The sequence below is a fragment of the Micromesistius poutassou genome, assembly GCF_964030765.1.
Source record: "Micromesistius poutassou genome assembly, chromosome: 13".
In the NCBI taxonomy this organism is placed as follows: domain Eukaryota; kingdom Metazoa; phylum Chordata; class Actinopteri; order Gadiformes; family Gadidae; genus Micromesistius; species Micromesistius poutassou.
In genome coordinates this window covers 14,892,596-14,916,019 of record NC_140283.1, presented here as the reverse complement: position 1 = coordinate 14,916,019, position 23,424 = coordinate 14,892,596, and the positions used below count along the sequence as shown (strand labels likewise).

The 23,424-nt window shown below is 46.6% G+C and overlaps 1 protein-coding gene across 1 annotated transcript; it reads left to right on the top strand.

The window, feature by feature from the left end:
- Positions 1-23,424, top strand: LOC311357247 (uncharacterized protein; the record flags this gene model as incomplete). Its single annotated transcript, XM_084477157.1, has 33 exons — positions 1-87; positions 1,231-1,332; positions 1,925-1,991; positions 2,579-2,672; positions 2,843-2,958; positions 3,246-3,309; positions 3,579-3,654; positions 3,935-3,959; positions 7,776-8,058; positions 8,482-8,631; positions 10,814-10,956; positions 11,469-11,490; positions 11,622-11,632; positions 12,393-12,771; positions 12,971-13,134; positions 13,447-13,630; positions 14,684-14,719; positions 15,419-15,511; positions 15,652-15,800; positions 16,028-16,267; positions 16,674-16,882; positions 17,205-17,255; positions 17,476-17,562; positions 17,840-17,904; positions 18,291-18,413; positions 18,593-18,734; positions 19,389-19,548; positions 19,705-19,802; positions 20,096-20,179; positions 20,403-20,521; positions 21,137-21,283; positions 21,643-21,820; positions 23,350-23,424. 33 exons carry the CDS (start codon positions 1-3, stop codon positions 23,422-23,424), a joined length of 4,023 nt encoding a protein of 1,340 aa, XP_084333283.1.

Sequence of the window (23,424 nt, the reverse complement as noted above, 5' to 3'; positions counted from 1 at the left end):
ATGTTCAACTGGGTGGTTCGAGTGGTGCCCAAGCCCCCTGATGCCCCGGAGACCCTGGCAGAAGACATCCCCAAGACCCCCGCCACGGTAAGACGAGAGATGACTTGATGATGGGTGGATGGGTGAACAGGCAAACGGGAACGGGTGAATGTATGAATGCAGTCAGTGTGCACGGGTCAGCGGTATCAGTAGACAACAGCAGTATGTATTTTAGGCTCACAAATCTAATCTCTCTACATTCATAAATAAGTCTGAGCGCAGGTGTGCTCAGACTGAACGGGGTGTTTCACCTTCTTTCACATCATATCTGTTTCGACGATCGTGTTGTTGCAGCGGAGAACTGTAAGCGCAAACACATACTCGGCCAGCACTAGTAAACTGTAAGAAAAGGTGTCTGTTAAGGTTTCAACTCAACATTGTGTAGACCGGCCACTGTAGAAAAAAACACTTCAAATCCCCCTCTGGATGCTTCATCCACTCATTGAATGAGTTTCTTTTCGTTAGAATATCTCCTGAACGAAACAGGACAGAAGGCGTAACTCCTCCTCTTGCAGAGTTTGGTTTCCGGTCAAAACTCAGTGCTGATTCACCCCCAAATTTCTGCTTTAACAAAGTAGGACTTCTAGATCCCAAATTAACTGTATATCGTAATACCTACTGTACTCTTTTGTACGTTAGTGTCTGTAATAATGCGTTAACAGTGTATGTTTCTCTCTCTCTCGTCTCCTTAGCCACCCAAAGTTAGGGAAGGTAAGCCTTCTTTCTGTCTATCGAATATCAACATGTGTGTAATACATTAGTTGTGTTAACATGCCATATAAATTATAACATGAAAACAATGAACATCAACAATATATATATTGTATATTTAAAGTAATACAATTATTGAATATCGAAATGAAATCTAATATATTTCTATACACGTATCCTTCTACAGTTAAGAGCCCACCAATCAAACTTCAACCAACAGAAGACCAGTTTTCTGAGGACAGGTGCGTGTGTGTGTGTGTGTGTGTGTGTGTGTGTGTGTGTGTGTGTGTGTGTATGCGTGTGTGTAACCAGGGTCAGAGTAGGTTGCAGGGTTGGTGTTTGTATATATAGGTGTGTGTTTATGTGTCTAGCTAGGGTAAGATTGGGATGCCAAACTGGTGTGTGTGTGTGTGTGTGTAGTCATGGTCAGGCTGGGTTGTGTTTATCTATGCATGTGTGTCTATGTGTGTGTGTAGTCAGGGTCAGAGTGGGGTCCTGGGCTGGCTGTCTAACGGCTTTTCCAGTGCTCTCCCCAAACCCAGTGGAACCCCCGGACTCAGGAGAGCCAACGCTGATGCCCGGGTGGGTGGACTCTCTACCTACTATTGTCATACTATCACTACTATCATTACTACTATCAGTGGCGTTTCTGGTCATTCTGGGCTAGTTTCCCCCCCACGCCCCAACCGTTACCATGGTACTATTATAAACACAACACAAAATAAATAAAAGTCAACTCCTGGCCCCTCACCCACCTTCTCTCATCTCCATCTCAAAGATAACAAATAGAAAGTAGGGAATTCTCAACTACTAACGTCTGGAGAAGACACGATAACTCTAGGGTGTAGCACAGAGAGCTTTATTCCGCTTATACTTCAGTTAATAACAATGATATGATGTTGTTTATTTTAATCTATAAAGTTAATATTTTCTTCAATTTAAATATGACTGAAAAAAATCCTTCTTTCTGTCTTTCAGCCTGGGGATGACGGAGAAAGGTATTGTGTGTTTTTTAATATACACTTGAATCATATTCATATTAATTTTACTCAGTCTGTTATTTTAGCATTTATCTGTAAAAAATACACCATAAATCTCTCTTTCTCTCTGTCTCTCCTCCAGGGCTGGGGTTATGAGCTGGGTCACCCAGGGCCTCACTAACATTCTTCCCCAGCCTGATGAGAAGTACAGAGAGGCCACCCTAAACCCCAACGATGAGCAGACAGAGGTGAGAGGACAAGGCAATAGGTCAACAGGTCAATAGGTCAACAGGTCAACTTCTCAACTGCAGTGTCTGAATCTCACCTAGTAGTTACCTACATAGTTATCTACATAGTTGAGTATTTTATTGATTGAGTATATTTATTTTCTTATTTATGCAACCAATATTCGTCACTCATGCCAATATATTTATGGTACATCATAAGTGTCCCCTATTCCCTGCCTTATCCCTAAATAGTGTACTATACAGTGTTCACTATTTGGGTATTTGAGAATGAGTGAACAAGTCAGGGATTTCAGTTCATGTGTGAGTCCATTTTTTTTTCTCCTGCTGCAGGTCCATCCATTACAGGAAATGCCAGGTATTTATTTTTAAATGTATTTTTTAATTTATGTTTTCATTCCTTCTGTATTTGTTTTGTTCTTACGTTATTTTGTTTTCTAGTTTGATATGATTTTTAAACCAGCAATTTGTGATTTGGGGAAGGCTTCTTTTGCGTTAAAGAAAAAACAAATACAGTGTATTAAAAGCTAATGGCTAAAGGATTTCTGACCACATTTATTGTTATTATTATTATTATTCATTTCTGAACTGTAAATCCTCCAGATCACAACCCCTTGCCTGACATCCCTGTGGTTGATGTGGTGTCAGACGACGAGATGTCTGAGGCGGAGAATCTGACCCCCAAGTTCGCCCCAAAGTAGGCAACACATACAGGTCACGATAACACACAGGTCAATGTAACACATAGCCAGCACACAGCTAGAGCTAAGAGACAGGTCAACAGTTAGCACACAGCTAGAGCAAGCGTAGCTAGAGCTGGGGTATTTGGACTCAGGTGTGGCCTGTCTCTCTTCCTCTATGGTCCAGAGTGGTGCAGTGGATCAAACAGGCCATCCCCCAGCCAGTCACCCTACCCCCTGGTGCTGTGATCATAGAACCATCACCCAGGACCACCTGCTCCAACCGTTCATCTCTGGACAAAGGTATGCACGCAAACACACACACGCACACGCACACACACACACACACACACACACACACACACACACACACACCACGCCTGCACACACACACAAACACACACGCACACACACACATGCACAAACACGTACATGCATACATGCGTAAACACGGACACACATAAGAGAAAAAAAAAGCGTAGGCACTAATGCACATCTCTCTCTCGCTCTCTCTCTCTCTCTCTCTCTCTCTCTCTCTCTCGCTCTCTCTCTCTCTCTCTCTCTCTCTCTCTCTCTCTCTCTCTCACCAGTTCTGTCTCCACCTCCTGAATCCCTGAGTGGCATCTCCCTGGACACAGACGGCAAGCCAGGGGGGTAGGTAGTCTATTGGATAGCAAATAATACTGAAATATGACCTCCCCTCCCTATGTAAGAGCAGCTAGCCCTCAATACAATCTTGACTATGTCCTCTGACCTCTGTGTGTGTGTGTGTGTGTGTGTGTGTGTGTGTGTGTGTGTGTGTGTGTGCGTGTGTGTGCGTGCGCGTGTGTGTGCGTGTGTGTGTGTGTGTGTGTGTGTGTGTGTGTGTGTGCGTGTGTGTGCGCATGTGTGTCTGTGTATGTGTTCGTGTGCGTGTCCTGCAGGATGATGGGTTGGTTCATGTCAGGGTTTGCTCTCCGGCTGCCTCAACCCTCCAGTAGGACCAGGGAAGACATCGCTGTATGTGTTGACATCGGGGACAATGGGGCTATCTATCTATTATAAATAATGTCTTCATGAACTATTTACATCGTTTTTGCAGTTGCATTTTCAAAGCTACAACTCATATTGCATGCAAAGATATATTTTTGCAATTTTTTCTTTTTTTGTTTAACTATTTTATTAAATGTATATTACTGTGCTATACTTTCTGCAGTTTCTTATGAAGAAATTGTCAGCAAATTAACACCCTAATTTAAGTAACAAACCGCTGTCTTCTCCGTGTTGCTCGTACTTCCAGGGTGCGACAGAGGTGCTACGAAAAGGTGAGTGTAAAGTTGTATGTTTCCACTGTTCGACTTCCTTACATCCTGTCACTTCCTGTTCTGTTGCAAAACATCCTCTTTGAAATTACATAATCATGTGATCACCGGTAATACGGTCATGATCGGTGTGTGTGTGTGTGTGGTTGCTAAGGCAACCATCCCGGTATCCTTGTCAGAGCCAAGCGGCAGCCCTGACCGCCTGGCTGTGAATAGGCCCCCAGGAGCAGTGCCTACTTCCGCAATCCACCAGTGCTCAGTGGCCAAGCCTGGTATTGCAGTTTTTTAGGGGCCCCTCAAATCATGGGGCCTGGAAGTAGATATCCCCGTTCACTCCAATACAAGTGGGGAACTGGATTGTGTCTCCGCAAATTTTCTCTGGATATCAATCAAAGGCTCATAATTATCTTTGGATCATGTACTATTAAAATGTATGTTTTCTCTTTTCAAAACGCCACCTCAAGCGTTTTATTAGCCGGAGAAGGCCCAGCCTCTCGGAGGCTGGGCCTCCGAGAGGGCTCCTTTCAGCTGCCCACCCCTCCTCAGTGCACGTATAGTATCACATATAGAGACTAATTGGGGGGGGGGTTAGTAACTTATACTTCCATGGTCGGTAAACAATGCGACTGTGCTCACTCAGACCTCTCGCTTACGATGCTACAATGCTAACAATACTAGAGAACAAGAATATTTCTACATCCGGAACGTCATGCACTAGGGCGTGGCTAGGCTCCCATGCTGTGGAAGCAATTCTGTCCTTGGTTTTGCCCTGTGCCACTGAGCAGTTTCCATAGGAATGAATGGGTGCCATGTTTCAATCCGGTGTCCATTCTTTATAGGTCTATGGCTGTGAACCCCCTGTGGAAGCGTGTAATGTGACGGCCCACGGAGTGGTGGGAGGCAGGAAGACTCACCACTGTTCTAAGGCCATGGGTTCAATTTTGATTTCATCATCGTGATAGACAGTGAATACACTTTTCTTTGTTTGGTTACGATCTCCCACTTAATGATTTTTTTTTCCATTTCAACGTAATCAAGGCTTGTATATTAATTAGTGTTGGCCATATGATACTGCAAGGTGACCATCCAACTTCCACACGCTTTCAATGTGCCAATAAGGATCGGGCTGGTGATACAAATCTCAAGGAATGATGGCGCCCTTACTTACCACTTACTTACCACTTACTGTGTCTTTGAACTCTTGAGACCTTCACCTTGTGGCTCTGTGAAGAGTTAGTTAGTTAGTTATTAGTATAAAGCTATCTAGATAGCTTCTAGGAGAGGTCTATGGTGATTCCTGTGTGCATGTGTAACTGGTTGAAACTATCTAGCTGCTGGCATCTAGCAGAGGTCTATAGTGATTCCTGCATGTTTAACTGGTTGAAACTATCTAGCTGCTGGCATCTAGGAGAGGTCTATGGTGATTCCTGCATGTTTAACTGGTTGAAGCTATCTAGCTGCTAGCGTCTAGGAGAGGTCTATGGTCATTCCTGTTACTTAATCTGGTTGAGGTTGGCGAGAGAGTGATTGCTGTGTGTTTACCAAGCGGCAGCCATGACCGTCTGTTTGGGAGAGTCCTTTAGGTGGTTCATGGTAGGTAGATGCAGAATGATCCATCGCCATTTTAGTCAAGTTAACAGGAAGACATTTGATTTTATTCTTGTAATATAAATATCCATTATGGATTCAATTGATTATGAAATATGTATTGTTTCCATTACTAGCGCCATACATCTCATAAATGGATCACGCTCCTTAAATGCATGTTCTACACCACTCACGACATACCTAAATCAATAGGGGACGTCATGGACACTACTGCTATATTGATTCCAGCTTATGGTGCTGAGCTGGTTGAAGCTCCCTGAGCTAGCTCCTAGGAGGTGGGTGGAGCCTAACTTAGTCCCTCTTCTCCTTCTGTTTCAGGGGGGGAGGTGCTGAGAGCCCCTTAAACAGCAGGAGAAGAGGACTGGGGATGCTCTGATCCACATAGACCCCCCCCCCCCCCCCCACACACACACACACACATGTATATTATAAGAGTTTATCAACCACAGTGCCCTTTTTACATTTTTTTATGCATTCTTCTGAGAAGCATGAAATATGCCATCATTAACATATTATTAGGGACCAAGCCGAAACCGGCAAGGTCGAAAGTACCCATGAGCCATTCAGTTCTAAAAGGGGTGTGGTTTTCACCCCGAAAATACTAAATTGCACATATCTACATGAATTGGACTCCTATGATGTTGGACCCCTCTACTAAAGTTGTTCAGAATCAAATTCTGAACAAGATAAAGTCAACATTTTTTCAAATGGGGTGTGCCATCGAAATGGGCGTGGCCTGCCACTAAAATAGCCACAGTTCATATGCGCAATGTTTGATTTGAGCGGAACAAACTTAGTGGCCGTTGGGGACCAAAGTTCCAACTGCTCAAGTAAAATGAAGTTCATTGGCAAAACAACATGGCCGCCAGAGGCTCAAAATCACTCTGCGGAGACCGTAATAGTTATGAATATGAAATTCACAGGGCACGTGTAGACTGGTGCCTGTAGCTCACATACCAAAAATCGTGTTTTTCATCTTTGTAGCGCCCCCTACAGGATCTTTAAAAAGCAACCCCTGCGCCACGTTTCACCAATATGTATGAAACTCGGTAGACACGTACAACGTGCCAATACCTACAGAAAAGCCTCTTGGACCCATGCCCCAAAACCCACCGGAAGTCGGCTATTTTCATTTTTTGTTTTTCACTCTCAGCGGCAATTTTCACTTTTTCGCCTTGTATTTGAACGAACTCCTCCTAGGGAATTTATCGGATCTGCTTCAAAATTTGTCAGTACAGTCATAAGATGGAGCTGAACGAATGCTATACAATTTGTGATATATATACGTTGAAGGGCGTGTCTGTGGCGTGCCGTCAAAGTTGCCCATTTTGAATGGGCAACTTTGACGGCACGCCACAGACACGCCCATTGCCCATTTTGAATGGAATTTTTTCCCTTTTTTTTTTCCCTTTTTTTCACTTGTATTTCAACAAACTCCTCCTAGGGAATTGATCTAATCTGCTTCTACAGATTAGATAAATTCGCTAAAAATTAAAACTGCGCGCAGTGATGAACGGGACCTCTTTCAGTGAACACTTTCAGTGATAGAACATGGGAATGTTGCTCCAAATAAAGTTGTATTCAAAATCTTACGAGTGACTTGTGACGTGGGAAGTTATGTGAAAAAAGACCATTGTGCCTCTCCCAGGGAACAGAGGCAATCCATAGATAGCATGCAGGGTCTCAGTCAACCCCATTCTAGCTAGCCCCTCCTCAAGGGGATTTCTTAAGCACTTTGAGTGGCCACAAGTGAAGAAAGTGGGATATCAATGCAGTCCATTCACCATTTATTACGTTTATTTCCCTCTGGTGTCTGTACATCCATGTGTTTCTACCAGAAGTAAACTGGTGGCATGTTTTCAAACAATAAAGTTTTGACCCCAGCTGTGTGAACAGCTGGCCATTACCTTCTGTATTATGCTGTTTCTTTGCTGAGAACTTAAATTAGTTGCACTGGCTCAAAAGTGGGAAAACATGATTCTTTATTGTGCCTTACCTTTGTGACTTAACAACTTTTAACGGTCTATGGAGCACTTATTTATATCACATGTAAACTAATGTTTTGAAACCAATTTTATAGAAAATCTTAATGTTGTGACTAGTGAACATGTATATTTTATATTCCATAGTACAAGCAATCGCATTACTCTCGCCCAAGTAAGAAGCAACCCATTCAGCAACCAATCAAAAACCCTTTTCACCCTCTCCCAGCGTCACCCAAACCCAAGCCGGAGATGGTTCTGGAGGATGTCGACTCGGACCACGAGGAACAGGTCAGAAAGGGGAACCTGCCGACCCCGGTTGGGACCCCGGCGACCCGGGCGGCGAGGGTACAGGATACCCAGACGGGACCAGTAGAACCAGTTCACAATGATGTGGACAGAACAGGGATCTGCCAGGAGGACGCAGAAACCCAGACGGGCCGCTGGACCCCCTTAATCAACAGCATCAAGAGGGAGGCGGAGGACGTTGCCTTGGCAACCATGGAGGACCGGTAAGAGAGAGGGGCAGAACCCAGATGATGCAAATGACATTTTGAACGATTTAGTCCCAGAAATATTGAATATCCTACTTGCTGCTGTTAAGTTATTAAGCACACACTTTTATCCAATGCAAGTGAATTCAGATACAGGTCGGTAAGTGTTAGGGGACATCTTGCTCAAGGCTGCCTACAGGCAAACCCAGCACCTTTCCGTCAGTACTCTCCCCACTACCCCATCCTGTCCCTTTAAGGGGATACTATCCCTCAAAGAATGATGAAGATGATGATCATGATGATAAAGGTGATGATGATGAAGATGATCTGGAAGATGATGATGGCGATGATGGGCGGTTATGGTGGAGGTGAACAATCAGCCAGGTTGACCTCACATTGACCCGGGGTGTGTGTGTGTGTGTGTGTGTGTGTGTGTTTCAGTTTGCTGCAGGAGCGTGTGCTGATGACCAGGATGGCGGAGGATGTGGCGAGGCAGACGGCGGAGATGGCCGTCCGACAGATGGCTTCCGAGGGGGGGTCCATCAAACTGTCCCTGGGAAGCCAGGACCTGCTGGGGGAGCCTGAGCCTGAGTAGGACTTTGTGTGTGTGTGTGTATTTGTGTTTGTGGGTGTCTATTTCTGTGTGTGTATTTCTGTGTGTTTGTGCGTGTGTGTGTGTGTGTGTGTGTGTGTGTGTGTGTGTGTGTGTGTGTGTTGCGTGTGTGTGTGTGTGTGTGTGTGTGGGTGGGTGGGTGGGTGGGGGGAGATTAGGGCTGAGCCGAACGGATAGGGGTGTTGGGGTTGTGGATAGAAACTATAGAGTTAAATCTGTATAGTTAAATGTGTGTTGTGGAGAATATGTAGAGTCAAATGTTTACAGATATTGTGTGTTGTGGAGAATATGTATGGAGTTAAATGTGTATAGTTAAATATGTGTTTTTGAGAATATGTAGAGTCAAATGTGTATAGTTAAATGTGTGTTGTGGAGAATATGTTTAGCCTCCAGTGCATAAGCCTCCTGTTGTTGTGTCGTGATGTAGTGTGGTGTGGTGTGATGTCACGTGACAAGATCTAATGTGATGTGATATGTCATGGCATATGATCAAATGTGATGTCATGTAACACGATGTAACGTGATGTCATGTCACGGAATAGGATATTATGTGATGTCACGTGACACAATGTCGTGTCACGTGACCTGACGGCATATGTCCTGTCTTGTTGCCTTGTTTATGGCTGTACAGGTTGCAGGCGCTTCAAGGGGAGGAGGGGGAAGAGGAACAGAGTCTACATAAAACCCCAGAGTAAGGACTCGTTAATAAAGAGCACGATGTGCAGTGGTTCAGTGGTGTCCGACAGGTGTTCTGTGTGTGTGTTCTCTGTGTTCGTGGGGGTTTCATGACGGAGGCTCTGGTTTCCGCACACTTTACGAGACATGCTTGATAGTGTACTTAGTCTGCTTGGGAACTGAGCAGGTCATTAGGCAGTTAGCATCGTAGGGTACTTCTCAGTCCGACCCAATACGTGGCTTTTACCGGTTTAGACACCGACTTCTGTTTGCATTGGGATCTGTGGTTGCAGCCAGCCATCGGTCAATCGAACTGCCCGTTCTGCCATAACCCATAATCATAGCTCAGGTGCCACCAGCCTATCAAACAAGTGTCACAAAAGAGACAGGAAATAGTGGTTAGGGTAGGCTACTGAGACGTGTTTACTGCTTAAATGTTAAGAAAAACAAAACAAACAAAAAATATATATACAACAAATGGCATACCTTTTTAATGATCCATCTTTGCCATTCGACAGTAAATAACAAAGACATGGCTAGACAGCTGTGTTACCAGGAGGAAATCCCATCTCGAGCATGAACTGGAAGCCAATGAGTCCTCAAACCTCTAACTCCTCTGGGTGCTCGTTAAGTGAGCGATGCCTAGCGCTTTCTCAGCATCATTTCACCGCCATAGCAACGGCAACGCTTATCTTGGCAACGGCCGATGCTCTCTCTCAGCCGTTCCCCTGGTAACCGCGCGGGGTTCAGCTCTTTTCGATTGCGAGATACAGGGGGAGGATGGATGGCGTACTCGCCACTCAAACACACGAGAAACGATCGATGGTTTGATCGATTGGTTCTCTGGTTGCAGGAAAGTTTATTCTCCGCAAGATTCATTTTTCTCAATCCAAGTTTCTGGACGTTTTTAGGATGATACCAGACAGGCCCATGAATTTGCGGGTGAAAGTAAGTACCGTGTTATTTCGTCCATACAAATAGAAACGAGTAATGGGAGCCATCGTCCTTTTTGTTTTTCCACATCTTACACTGACATATCTAACGTTGTATCGCTGTCGATAGCAATTCACATCGCTTGGGAGGTTAAATGTCCACAATTAAGCATGAATAATAGTTGTATTGGCTAAGCGGTAGATGAACGGTAGTTAAAACCATGATCAGGTGCTTTGTCAACAACCATGTGTCCTGCGATGGAAAGGTTACATAAAATAACAACTAATATAGTTGTTATATGAAAATAAATAACAAATAATAACCTGGTTTTGTATTAAAACGAATCAAAGCGATACAAACCTAAAAGTGAACACGCAATAATTCAATCGGTCAATGAATGAATTGTTACAAATAACGGTGAACCCAATAAAGATGCCATGCTTCACAACATGTCGGTCTTTCAGTTGGAGTAAATCCAATCAGTCCTTGGCATTGATACATCGATTTTGAATTAGCATTTTTAAAACTTATATCCTCCTATCCTAAACGTAGACAGCGGGAGTGTGACGACGAGAAGGACCAAGAGGAGCCTGAAATCCCAGAGGAACCAAAGCCTGTGGAACCAGAGCCTGTGGGACCAGAACCTGTGGGACCAGAACCTGTGGATACAGAGGAGGTGGCTGCTGAAGAATCAGGTAGATTTTCGATAGGGGACTAGAGAAGGGAGGTTTGTTTCAATCTATGAAGTGACCCCCCCCCCCCCCCCCCCCCCTCCTATTTAAATTATTCAATTATTCCAATCTAATATCTTGTTAATTGATTAACTGGGACACAAAGTCTGAGACATTTTCTGACCCGACAAGGCCTTCATAGAGTGTTTCTTTATGTTGTCAGTTAACCCAGTATCTGGATTTTCTTTCATTACAAGCTCCCGAGTCAGACGAAGAGTCAGAGGAGGAGGAGGAGGATTCACCTCTGCAGGACTCCTCTGAAACACAGAGTTCCTCTGGACCAGAACCTGTGACAGAACAACCACAGACAAGACAGGAAGGCACTGACACCGCTGCGGCCAAAGTATGTACTCATACCCGCCGCCCCTCAGCTTGTTTATCCCTAGAAATAAGAAGAGAACCTTCACCGTACTCTGTCATGGCTCATGGCAGGTGTGTTCCTGATGTTTTTAACACCTGTTTGAGATGTGTTCCAGATGTGTTTGAGGCGTGCTACAGGTGTGTTTGAGGTGTGTTACGGGTGTGTTTGACGCGTGCTACAGGTGTGTTTGAGGCCTGTTACAGGTGTGTTTGAGATGTGTTCCAGATGTGTTAAGGTGTGCTACTGGTGTGTTTGAGATGTGTTCCAGATGTGTTTACGGTGTGCTACAGGTGTGTTTGATATGTGTGAAATGTGTATTCCCAATGCCTTGGAACCCAACTCTGATACACGCGTAATCCATTAGTAGTATTAGTGTGAGATCCACTATCCAGGGTAAAGCCCATTTTATTGTGATTGAGCTGAAAGTTTGAGTCACTCACCTGGTTTTGTTTGTTGTTTAGGATGAGGAGGCTGCTGGAGAGGGCAGCTGTGGTATGTACAAACTTTTACCTACTTTTATGTTTCCCCGTTAGACACAGCCTGACATATTGGTTGCATGTGTAGGATTTAGGATGGTATTTTAAACCTAAGGGCAATGGGACTTCATACTCCTGTTATAGTGTCTCTGTACTCTCACACAGTTTGTTGGACTGCCCACCTTAGCTCATTCTACCTGCTACCTGCTCTGTCAATCTGTTCCTGCTACCTGTTTGTCTGTTCAAGCTACCTGCTCCTCCTGTTCATCTTTACTTGCTACCTGTTCTACCTGTTAATCCAACCCTCTACCTGTTATATCCAACCCTCTACCTAGTCAACCTGTTAATCCAACCCTCTACCTGGTGTACCTGTTAACCCAACCCTCTACCTGGTCTCCCTGTTAATCCAACCCTCTATATGGTCTCCCTGTTAACCCAACCCTCAAGTGTTCTACCTGTCAATTCAACCCTCTACCTGGTCTACATGTTAATCACACCCTCTACCTGGTCTACCTGTTAATCCAACCCTCTCTCTGTTAATACCTCCTCTGTCTCCTCTCCAGCGCCCGTCAGCTGTGACGTCCTGAAGACCTATCTGATGAGCGTCCCGTACGTGTCCGACTGCCTCGGCAACCTCAGCGCCTTCCTCAAAGAGAACGGCGTCTCCCCCGCCAAGGTGGGCTCCATGCCCAGCAGGCCCACCCAGCTGTCTGACGTCACCAAGCACCTGCCCTCCCTGCCCCCCGAGCTGCGCCAGGAGCTCTCCAGGATCCGCCTCACCCAGGTGCCCCGCAACATCATCGAGACCCTCACCGAGCTCGTCCCCGCCCGCTCCGAGGGCTCCGGCGGCCTGGGCCGGTACCTGGGCCTGACGGGAGTGTCGGTCCCGTCCATGACGGGCCTGTCCCAGAAGGTGTCTCAGATCCCCATGCAGGCGCAGCAGTACTACAACAACATCCAGAGTCGCCTCAACAGCCTCAGACCACAAGATGCCTAAGAAACAGCAGCAGCAACAGAAGAACCCCCTCCTTAGAGACAGCGAACAGGACGTAGAGCTCAACCGCCTAGTGAGACAGACCCCCCTGCCCCCGCCCCTGCGCTCCCTCTCCCGCTCCCCCTCCCCGGCCCCCGTCTCCCCCAGCGGGAGCACCCTGGACCTGCCCAACGTGCCTTCCTACCCCCGCCTGCCTCCCATAACGAGCCCCACGCGCCAGCCGATCAGCCCCCTCCCCTGCCAGCTGTCTGGCGTCTCGAACCCGGCCTTCTGCATCGACGATGAGCACGACGTCCCAGCCAGACACCCGGGTACCTGTCTGTCTGTCTGTATGTCTGTCTGTCGGTCTTCTCTATCGGGCTCTCTGACCTTCTCTCTGTCTGTCCTTTGTCTTTTGTCTGTCTTTTGTCTTTTCCATCTGTCTGTCTGTGTGAATATCTCTCTGTATGTCTTTTGTTTGTTTGTCTTTTTGTCTGTCTGTCTTTCTGTTTGTCTGTCTGTACCTCTTATACTAACCTGTGCTGTGTGCTGATGTCTCGCTCTCTCTGTCTCTCTCTCCCTCTCCCTCTCTCTGTCTCTGTCTCTGTCTCTGTCTCTCTCTCTGTCTCTGTCTCTCTCCCCAGAGAGCTCCAGACTAAGTCTCCGTCCTGAAGTCAACGTTGAGGATGTGGACTCAGACCAGGAGAGAGGAGCAGGGGGAGGAGGAGGGAGGGGACCCTGGAGCCCACCCCAGATTGTCCTGATCCCCCAGGACTCCAAGCTGAAGACCCTTGCTGTCCCCGTCACTCCTAAAGGAGGCCGCCAGAGGTGAGCGAGGGGGAGTGACGTTGGGAGTTTGGTGATGGGTTTAAACAAATAAGACAGGCTTTAGGGTTATGGTCCATTGTTTGGTTTACATTAGGGGTTCAGTCATTTGCTTTGGACTTTCAAGTGAGGATGAGAACACTCAAAGCATACGAGTGAGTCGCAAAAACCTAGTTTAAATTTGCCTAGAGTAAATTAAACTGTTGGAAAGAGTGCAGAATAGCCATATGAATCACAAATGAAAGGTTAGTATATTTTTTGTATTATCATCAATCAAATCATCATACAAAAGACAAACATTTGAGGGGCACAGCCATAAAACGATTTACTTTTCAACATTGTACTGTTTATGGTAGTGAGGGGTATTCCCGGAGGCCAGCCTACACAATCCCCTCTACCCCCACTTGTGCATGCCACTGTACAATGTGAAATGTACTTTTGAGATTATTGCATTTGGTGGATCCAAAATGCCATCCCTTCATGCTATCCAAAGCATCCTACAATAAAATGAGAGCATACCTTCTTAGCTCAAGTCAAAATGGAACCCTTACCCAGGCATTAATGCATCGATATACCAGTATAGGTAGACAGGGAATCAAACCCCTGTTGACCAACTGTGACCGCCTCTTTCCCTCTGCCCCCCGGACACCAACAGCAAGGCAGCAGATAAAGAATAAATACTGATGTGACCCCTCTTTCCAACTATCTACCTATCTACCTATCCTACCTGTGCTTTTGCTGTGCTGCTATGCTGCTCTGTGTGAAACTGATGTGAGTGTTTGATCCTAAAATGTCATAGACTTGAACAAGTTGGATGGTCTCAGTAAAACAAAAGTCTCAAAACGTACTAGGAGTTAATATGAATACAGAAATACATTTATCACAGGATAGACAGTCAGCCTTCTCCAATGACATCTGTGATTCTAGTAGACCTGCATGCATACAAGACTCTTTCTCTCTCTCTATTTCCTCTGTCTATTCTTAATGTCTCTCTACTATCTTATCTGACACGTGCACATAAAGCCAACCTTAACCTCACCTCTTCTAAACTTCTAGTAGTGGAAGAGATCGTAGGACTTTCTGGACAAAAATGTAAGCTATCTATTCAGTCATAATCAATATAAGATTTATAAATTCATAACTCATAACATCTTGTAATCATTTATCACGTCATTCCATGCCATGTGTGCTAGCCACACTCAATATAGGTATGTAATTATAAATGTTCTTCGCTCACATTAATTTTATTTATAAATGTGTGAATCCTGAGGCACACTGTGTGAAATGTAGACTGTAAATCTACACATGATTATATCTTGCTCAGTCCTCTACCACAAATTCTAAATGATTAATAAAACATATCATAAATACTAACATTAATTAAGGTGTCGATGTTAGTTAAACAAACAACAAAGCCAGTGTCCTACTCTTACGAGATAATTCTAGAGGTTTCCAGCTGTAAACATTGTACGTAAACTAACTAGTAAATATCACACAGTGCTTCTTTAAGGGATGAAGAAAACCTGGTGCATGTGCTGCATATTCATTCATGTGGAAGTGATTAATTCGTACATTTTTTGTTTTCCTGTTGCTTTTAATCATTTGTTGTTTCAAGTGCATTGGATTCAATCCATTTTTTAAAAAATAAATGATTATGATGATTAAGTGTTGTAGATGGTTTTATAACCAGCCTTGTTTTATATAATGCATTCATTGGACAGGACCTGGTGTGGAGTGTGCATTGTGGTGTGTGACAGTGTTTTTGATCATGTCTGTCTTCCATCTGGGCAGTAAGAAGAGCCAGTCTCACAGTGAGGAAGATGATGACGAAGGACCTGTCAGAGCCTGGCCCAGCCAGACCAGCCTGCACCACACAGAGGACAGGTGAGCACACACACACACACACACACACACACACACACACACACACACACACACACACACACAATGCATTACGATGATGATGATGATGATGATGATGATAACGAAGAAGAAGATGATGATGACACTGATGCTGACCCCAGGGAGCGTCCGGCGTCGTCAGCCAGCCAGACCAGTGCGGTGGTCAACGAGCGTCTTCAGGAGCTGGTCAAGATGTTCAAGGAGCGGACGGAGAAGGCCAAGGAGAAACTCATAGACCCAGTGAGCTCTGACGACGACAGCGACATCACCCGTAAGGCCCCGACACCCCCCCCCCCACACACACACTTTTTACTTCATACACGCAACCATAAATGTTCAGAATTACTTCAGAGAGAAAGTAACTTACAGAGTTACTTTCTATCTCTTCCTTTGTTCCTACTTCTCGATTCTCAATTCTCTCCCTCCCCGCTCTCTCCTCTCTCTCCCCTTCTCTCTCTCTCTCTCTCCCGCTCACTCCCCCCCTGCACCTGTCCTTAGCCCCTCCCCAGCCGCCGGCTCCGCCCCCTGCCGCGGTGCCTCAGGTAGCTAAAGAGGAGGCGCAGCCGGGGAGTGCCTCAGCAGGAGAAGGAGGAGGAGGAGGAGAAGAAGGAGGAGCAGGGGAAGAGCAGCAGGAAGGGGAGGTGAAGACAGGGAGGTGCTGCAAGGTGTTCAAACGGCCACGTTGGTTGAGGGCGTGCGTGCGGCTCCGTTTTCCCTCCAGCATCGACCCCTTCACCAGTAAGAGCCCCCGCCTTCTCTGTTCTCAACACGAATGGATTATAAGAGGGACACACGGCACGATCTCCCGCTACACGCCATCGTGCCATCCGACTTTTTCACCCATTCATCTTTCTCTCCCTTCATTTCTTCATTCCTCGCTCCTTCTCTCCCTTCCTCCCTCCCTATTTCTCTCTTCCTCTCCCTCCCTCACCCATCATGCCTCTCTCTCTGCCCCCCTATCCTCCCCTATTCTCCCCTCTCCCCCGTCCCTCCAATTCTCCCCGTTTCTTTACATCCTTCCCTCATCCCCCTCCCTCCCTCCTTATCTCCTCCTCCCCTCCATCTCTCCTCCCTCTCTCTCCTCTCCCTCATCCTCTCTCGCTCAATCTCTCTCCATCCCTCCCTCCCTCCCTCCCTCCCCCAGACCTGATGTACGTGCTGTGGCTCTTCCTGGTGACCCTGGCCTGGAACTGGAACGTGTGGTTGATCCCTGTGCGTTGGGCCTTCCCCTACCAGACGCCTACCAACATCTACTACTGGCTGCTCACCGACTACTTCTGTGACCTGGTCTACCTGCTGGACATCACCCTGTTCCAGCCACGCCTGCAGTTCGTCCGGGGGGGGGACATAGTGGTGAGGTCTCATTCCTTGACGTAATCTGCTCTGGGTTGGCGCTAATCTGGGTCCTAGAAACAATAGTCTGGTTCCTAGAACTAGTAATCCGGTTCCTACTAGAAGTCTGGTTCCTAGACCTGGTAGTCTGGGGTCCCTAGACATAGTAGTCTGGTTCTTAGACCTAGTTTGATATGAGGACATGATGTCAGTAATAATGTCAGTAATAAGAATGAAAGAATTAAACTAGAGTGGTAGTTGAAATTAATTATATTATATTATATTTATAATTAATTATAATACGAATCTTTGTTAATGTTCTGGCATCTTGTTTGTGTTACAGTGTGACAGAAAGGACATGAGAAAAAACTACATGAAAACAAAACGCTTCAAGGTACGTAGTTAAGGTATTCTTTCTTGGGGTGTCTAGACCCTGTGGGCGGCTGTGGCCTGACGTCAAACCTCCAGTCAACCTGGGTACAATCAATACGCACTGTAGCGCATCCTAGCTGTGACATGGTGATTGAACCCTGTGTGTGACTGTGTGTGTGTGCTCGTGTTCTGTGTGTGTGTGTGCTTGTGTTCTGTGTGTGCGTGCGTGCATGCGTTTGCAGCTCGATTTAGTCAGCCTGGTACCCCTGGAGTTCTTCTACTTCATCACAGGGATCAACCCTCTCCTCCGCCTCCCCAGACTGCTGAAGGTGAGGCTCTGGTGACCTCTGGTGACCCCTACGTCCCACCTCTCCTGACTCAAGTCATTCATGAGCAGGGAGGGCTTAGACCCTATTACTGTAGGGTTAAGTACTAGGTTAGTTACTGCAGGGTTTTGTCACTGTAGTTTATCAATTGATTAAGTAAGTTGCTGTGGGTTAATAGTTTCCATTGGGACTCTGAGCAGGCGTGTCTTTAGCCACACCTGCTGTAGACACTGTAGCCATGACGTCCCTCCTCTGACGTCCCTCTCGTCTTAATCTGCAGTACAACTCCTTCTTGGAGTTCAACAATCGCCTGGAGGCCATCCTGACCAAAGCCTACATCTACCGGTAAGACAACATGTTACCCTTCAGACTCCATGGTGATGGCAGGGGCTTTAAACAGCTCCAAAGCATCTGCGTTCCACCATGCATGTGTCTGGCCTTGGTTTCACTTGACGTAGTTTTAATGTAAATAGACTGCAATATAATCTGTTTATACTCAAAGCACTTCACAATCAGTGCCTGTCATTCACCCATACACATATTCACACACCGACGGCTTGGGGCCCTGCACTGCTTTTTTCCTTCTATTTTCCATTTTGGAGAACTGACTGGAAATGACAGTTGCTGACTAATTGTTCTTCAAAATGCATATGAAGCAGTACTCTGATACTGGAATAATGTGTGTGTGTGTGTGAGTGTGATGTTCCCCTTGTACTTTCTGTGTGTTTCAGCGTGATCCGAACCACCACCTACCTGCTGTACTGTCTCCACTGCAATGCCTGTCTCTTCTACTGGGGCTCGGCCTACGAAGGACTGGGCTCCACCAAGTGGGTCTACGACGGAGTGGGCAATGGGTAAGTTCAGGAATAACACCCACACACTCTCTCACACTCTGCCTCTCTCCCTCTCTCTCTCTCTCTCTCTCTCTCTCTCTCTCTCTCTCTCTCTCTCTCTCTCTCTCTCTCTCTCTCCAGCTACATCCACTCCTACTACTCTGAGCTTCTCCACCTCTCTGCCCCCCTCCCCCCCTCAGCTACATCCGTTGCTACTACTTTGCGGTGAAGACCCTCATCACCATCGGGGGTCTGCCGGATCCCACCAACCTCTTCGAGATCGTCTTTCAGCTCATCAACTACTTTGTAGGAGTGTTTGCCTTCTCCATCATGATTGGCCAGGTGGGTTGTGGGCGGGTTTGCCGTCTCTATTGTGGCTGGTCACGTGGGTTGATGAGTCAAGACCAACTTCACTGACCACCTGTTGCATGAGAAAGCCGTGGCAGTTTTACACGCAACAATGTCTTTCTGTAATGACCAATCATTTCAAGATTAATTACTCAGCAAATACTAAAAAAACATTACTACCGACCAAATTACTAACAAAACAATACTCATATGTTGCCAAAATGGCAGCAGTCATTGCGATGTGACGTTGAGATTCAAAATTCAAGATTCAAGAAGCTTTATTTATCCAGAGGGAAATTGCAACAGTTGCGATATAAAAGTGGAGAAGTAATACAAGAAAATAAAACAAGTAACAAAATACAACAAAGTGCAAAGCACAATAGGATGGGCCAGCAATGGGAAGATGAAAGGGATGAAGGAAAAGGGTGGACAATATGAGATTACAGATTTCTTTATGGATTCTGGACGAAATTGGAAAACTATAGCAACCATCAGGAGGAACAATTATGTCACAGACACACACATTATGTTGGAAACTAGAATATAAATGGAGAATAACAGAAGCTATGCTGCTGTAAACATATGGTAAACAGCTATAATGCTAGCTATTGTTAGCTGACCCTGGGAATATGTCTATATGGTCCCTAGATGCGAGACGTTGTGGGTGCGGCCACATCGGGCCAGACCCACTACCGAGCCTGCATGGACAACACCATTAAATACATGGCCACCTACCGGATCCCCAAGGATGTCCAGAACCGCGTCAAGACCTGGTACAACTACACCTGGGCTTCGCAAGGCATGCTGGGTAAGTGGTCTGTTCCCAAGTGTTTCCAAATAGGCATCAAGGTTATAGGAGACACACCTAACACATGAGACACACATAAAGGTTGCATCTCATTAGTATGGACACTTACCTTGTAGCCAAACCTTTTTCTTTATTGGTTGGTTGTGTTTTCTACAGATGAACAGGAACTGCTGTCACAGCTCCCAGACAAAATGCGTCTGGATATCGCCGTGGACGTCAGCTACTCCATCGTCAGCAAGGTCCCTTTGTTCCAGGTAGAACCCACCGGAAACATTTCAAAGCCAAATTGTGCATTTTATCATGTAATGGTAACATGTTAGCTGGCATGTTATAGAAGGCTATTTAGCATCACTGTGTATTGAATCTGCTCATCCCTATACGCTAGCGCGCTCATGCCTACAGGCTAGCATGATAATTGGCGTACACTGGCCTTGCAACCACGCTGTTTACATAATGTGAAGGCTTCTTGAAACTGTTCAACCGACGGAAATCGCCTTAGAAAAGGCGGGAAGATGTTGTTGAGAATGAGTGTGTTTCTCCTCCCCAGGGATGTGATCGACAGATGATCTTTGACATGTTGAAGAGCCTGCGCTCTGTGGTTTACCTGCCAGGGGACTACGTCTGTAAGAAGGTACGTCACCCCGCATGCGTCGGTTTGCTCAGCTCTTTGAAATACAACATGGTCAACAACAAACAGTGTGAACGTGTAAACAATGTGATGTCTCCCAAAGAAAACTCACAAACTCACTATGTAAACAGGCGCCTTTGGGGTGGCTTGAAAAGCCCTACATAAATGCAATTCATTCATTAGTAATTATGACGTTCTTATATTATCTGATCTTTGTGTCCGTCAGGGTGAGGTGGGCCGGGAGATGTACATCATCAAGGCGGGGGAGGTCCAGGTGGTGGGCGGTCCGGACGGGAAGACTGTCTTTGTCACGCTCAGAGCGGGCTCTGTCTTCGGGGAGATAAGGTGAGGAGCGGGGAGGGGAGCTGTGTGTCAAAGCAAACAAACCCTTCCTCAGTCTTTAGTAACGGACAAATGTTGCGCCTGTATGCACCGCAACCACGCCTTGTTCCCGGATGTCTTATTGCAAGAGAAATTAAGAGTTGTGAGTGCTGATGTAACTGTGAATGTGCTGTCAGAAGATAAGGTGCTAGGATGGTAGCTTTTATGTTTTTATTGTCTCTATTTACCTACGTCCTGCTAATGCCCAACACCTGTTTATTGTGAAAGGATGGGGATAGACATTTCATGTTGAATGTATGAAAAATATCCAAGGCTCATGGTTTTTTCATTTTTTCATGATTTACGCCAAAATATTAATTTTTTTATAATTAATAATTAAACGATGGGGAATTTATACATGCAGGATGGCTGGGATCAAATCTACAACAAAATGGGGATAGAGCAAAAAGGCCAAGAGGTGGTGAAACAACTGAATGTTTCTTATTTTTATAATTTATTTAAAAAATCAAATTAAAAGAAATTCAATCTGTTTCAATCGAAACAGAAAACCATGAGCCAAGATGAAATGATGAGAAGACAATAATCATTCACACGGCTCAAACATCAAGTTTTGTACAGTCTCCTGGCTGTAGGGGGTGGTAACAGACGCACAGCCAACGTGATCGCCCATGGCTTCGCTAACCTCTTCATCCTGGACAAGAAGGACCTGAACGAGATCCTGGTCCACTACCCCGAGTCCCAGAAGCTGCTTCGCAAGAAGGCCAGGTGAGAGAAGGGCAAACGTCACTTAACGCCCTGAATTTCTTCCCTATTTACTTACTTTTATCCAAGGCTGCTTGCATTGACATTTTTACCTTTGATTTCCACATAATTTAGCCTAGGACCCAGACAAATCTCGCATGCTCATGTTACATTTGTGCTGGGAGTCACCAGAACCACAGCCAAGACGCTGGCCCCCCCCCCCCCCCCCCAGTAGGATTAGGATAAGCATTTGTTTAACAATCAAATAATCAACTCAAATGTTTGGGATATGCAAAGAGCAGGACAATGTGTGATTTGAGTTAATACTCGTATCCAGGCTAAATATGAACCATCACCGTTAATACCGCCGTCTCCACTCACAGGAAGATGCTGAACAACGGGAAGAAGCCAGAGCCCAAGGCCCTGCCCCCGGCCCCTCCGCCCAGGGCAGAGACCCCCAGGCTGCTACGAGCTGCCCTAGAAATGGCGGAGAAGGCGTCTGGACTGAAAGGAGCCCTGGCGAAGGTCAAGGCCGGCTCCAAGTCCAGTGTCTCCCTACAGGTGAGCTGCTGTCATCACACGCCACAGGGAGGAGGGACTTATATGCTGTTCCTAATGCTACACTCACACACACACACACACACACACACACACACACTCTCACTCTCTCTTGCTCTCACACACACACACACACACACACACACACACACACACACACACACACACACTCATTCACACACTTATTCACTCAGTCACCCTCTTTCTCACTCACACACTCCCTCTTTCTTTCTCTCTATCTCACTCACTCACTCACACACACAAACATACATATACGGCTTGTTACAAATGGATGCATGCTAAAGAAAAAACATTCAAACAGCAAGACCAGTGTGTGAGCAGGTTGAGAGAGACAACATAACTACCCCCCGACCTCCCCCCGCCACCACCACCCCCCTGCCAGAGTCTGACAGCTAAGCCTATCTCAAGAGAGGCTTAGGCTTACTCTTCATCCTTCCAATCACCTCACACCTAACACTTCTCCTTATTATCAATTAATCCTTGCCTATTTAAATGTATATTTGTGGTGGACAGGACAGTGAAGAGATACAGGACAGTGGCTGGAGAACGAGTAGGATAACATGCAACATAAGCCCGCAGGCAGGGATCAAATCAGAGCGCTACAGAGTGCATAAGATTAGATCATATACAATCAATTTGATCCCCAATAGGGAAACTGGGTTTGTCACAACCTCCCAGAGCACTCAGTACACAGCAGATGCAGCTCAAACCAATGAGATGAGACGTGGGTGGTTCTTCTTCTCTTCACCTCTCTGTTCAGCGGTCCATCTCCTCCACGGCGGCCACGCCTTCGCCAGCCTCCCCCGCAGGACGCCACCGGGATTCGGCCACGCCCTCCTCCACCAGCTCTGGAACACTGCGTTCACCGGCCCGTTGCCATGCCGACAGCCCTTTGGCGATGCGCTCCGCATCCCGTTCTCATGCCGACAGAACCCAGTCGCCCGTGGCTACGGACCATGGACAAGAGCTGGGGATGGGGGAAAAAGGGGAGGGGAAAGAGGGAGGGAGGAAGGAGGAGGAGGTGAAGGAGGGAGGGAGGAAGGCCGAGGAGGGGAAAGAGGGAGGTAAGATGACGGGGGAGGATGGGAAGGAGGGAGGGAGGAAGGCAGAGGAGGGGAAAGATGGAGGGAGGAGGACGGGGGAGGAGGGGAAGGAGGGAGGGAGGAAGGCTGAGGAGGGGAAAGATGGAGGTAAGAGGATGGGGGAGGAGGGGAAGGAGGATGGGAGGACGACGAAGGAGGAGGGGAAGAAGGGAGGGAGGAAGGCCGAGGAGGGGAAAGATGGAGGTAAGAGGACGGGGGAGGAGGGGAAGGAGGAAGGGAGGACGACGGAGGAGGAGGGGAAGGAGGGAGGGAGGAAGGCCAAGGAGGGGAAAGAGGGAGAGAGGAAGGCCGAGGAGGGAAAAGAGGGAGGGAAGAGGAAGGAGAAGAGGAAGTAAAGAAGACATGAAAGAAGGACAGCTGATGAAAATGGGGCAGCCAAGTGTAAAGGCCCGGATGTTCCACTCCCAGCTAAAGGGTATTGGGTCAATCCCCAAAGGCACAGTCAACCCGAAGGCATCCTTGAGCAAGATGTCCAATCCCTAA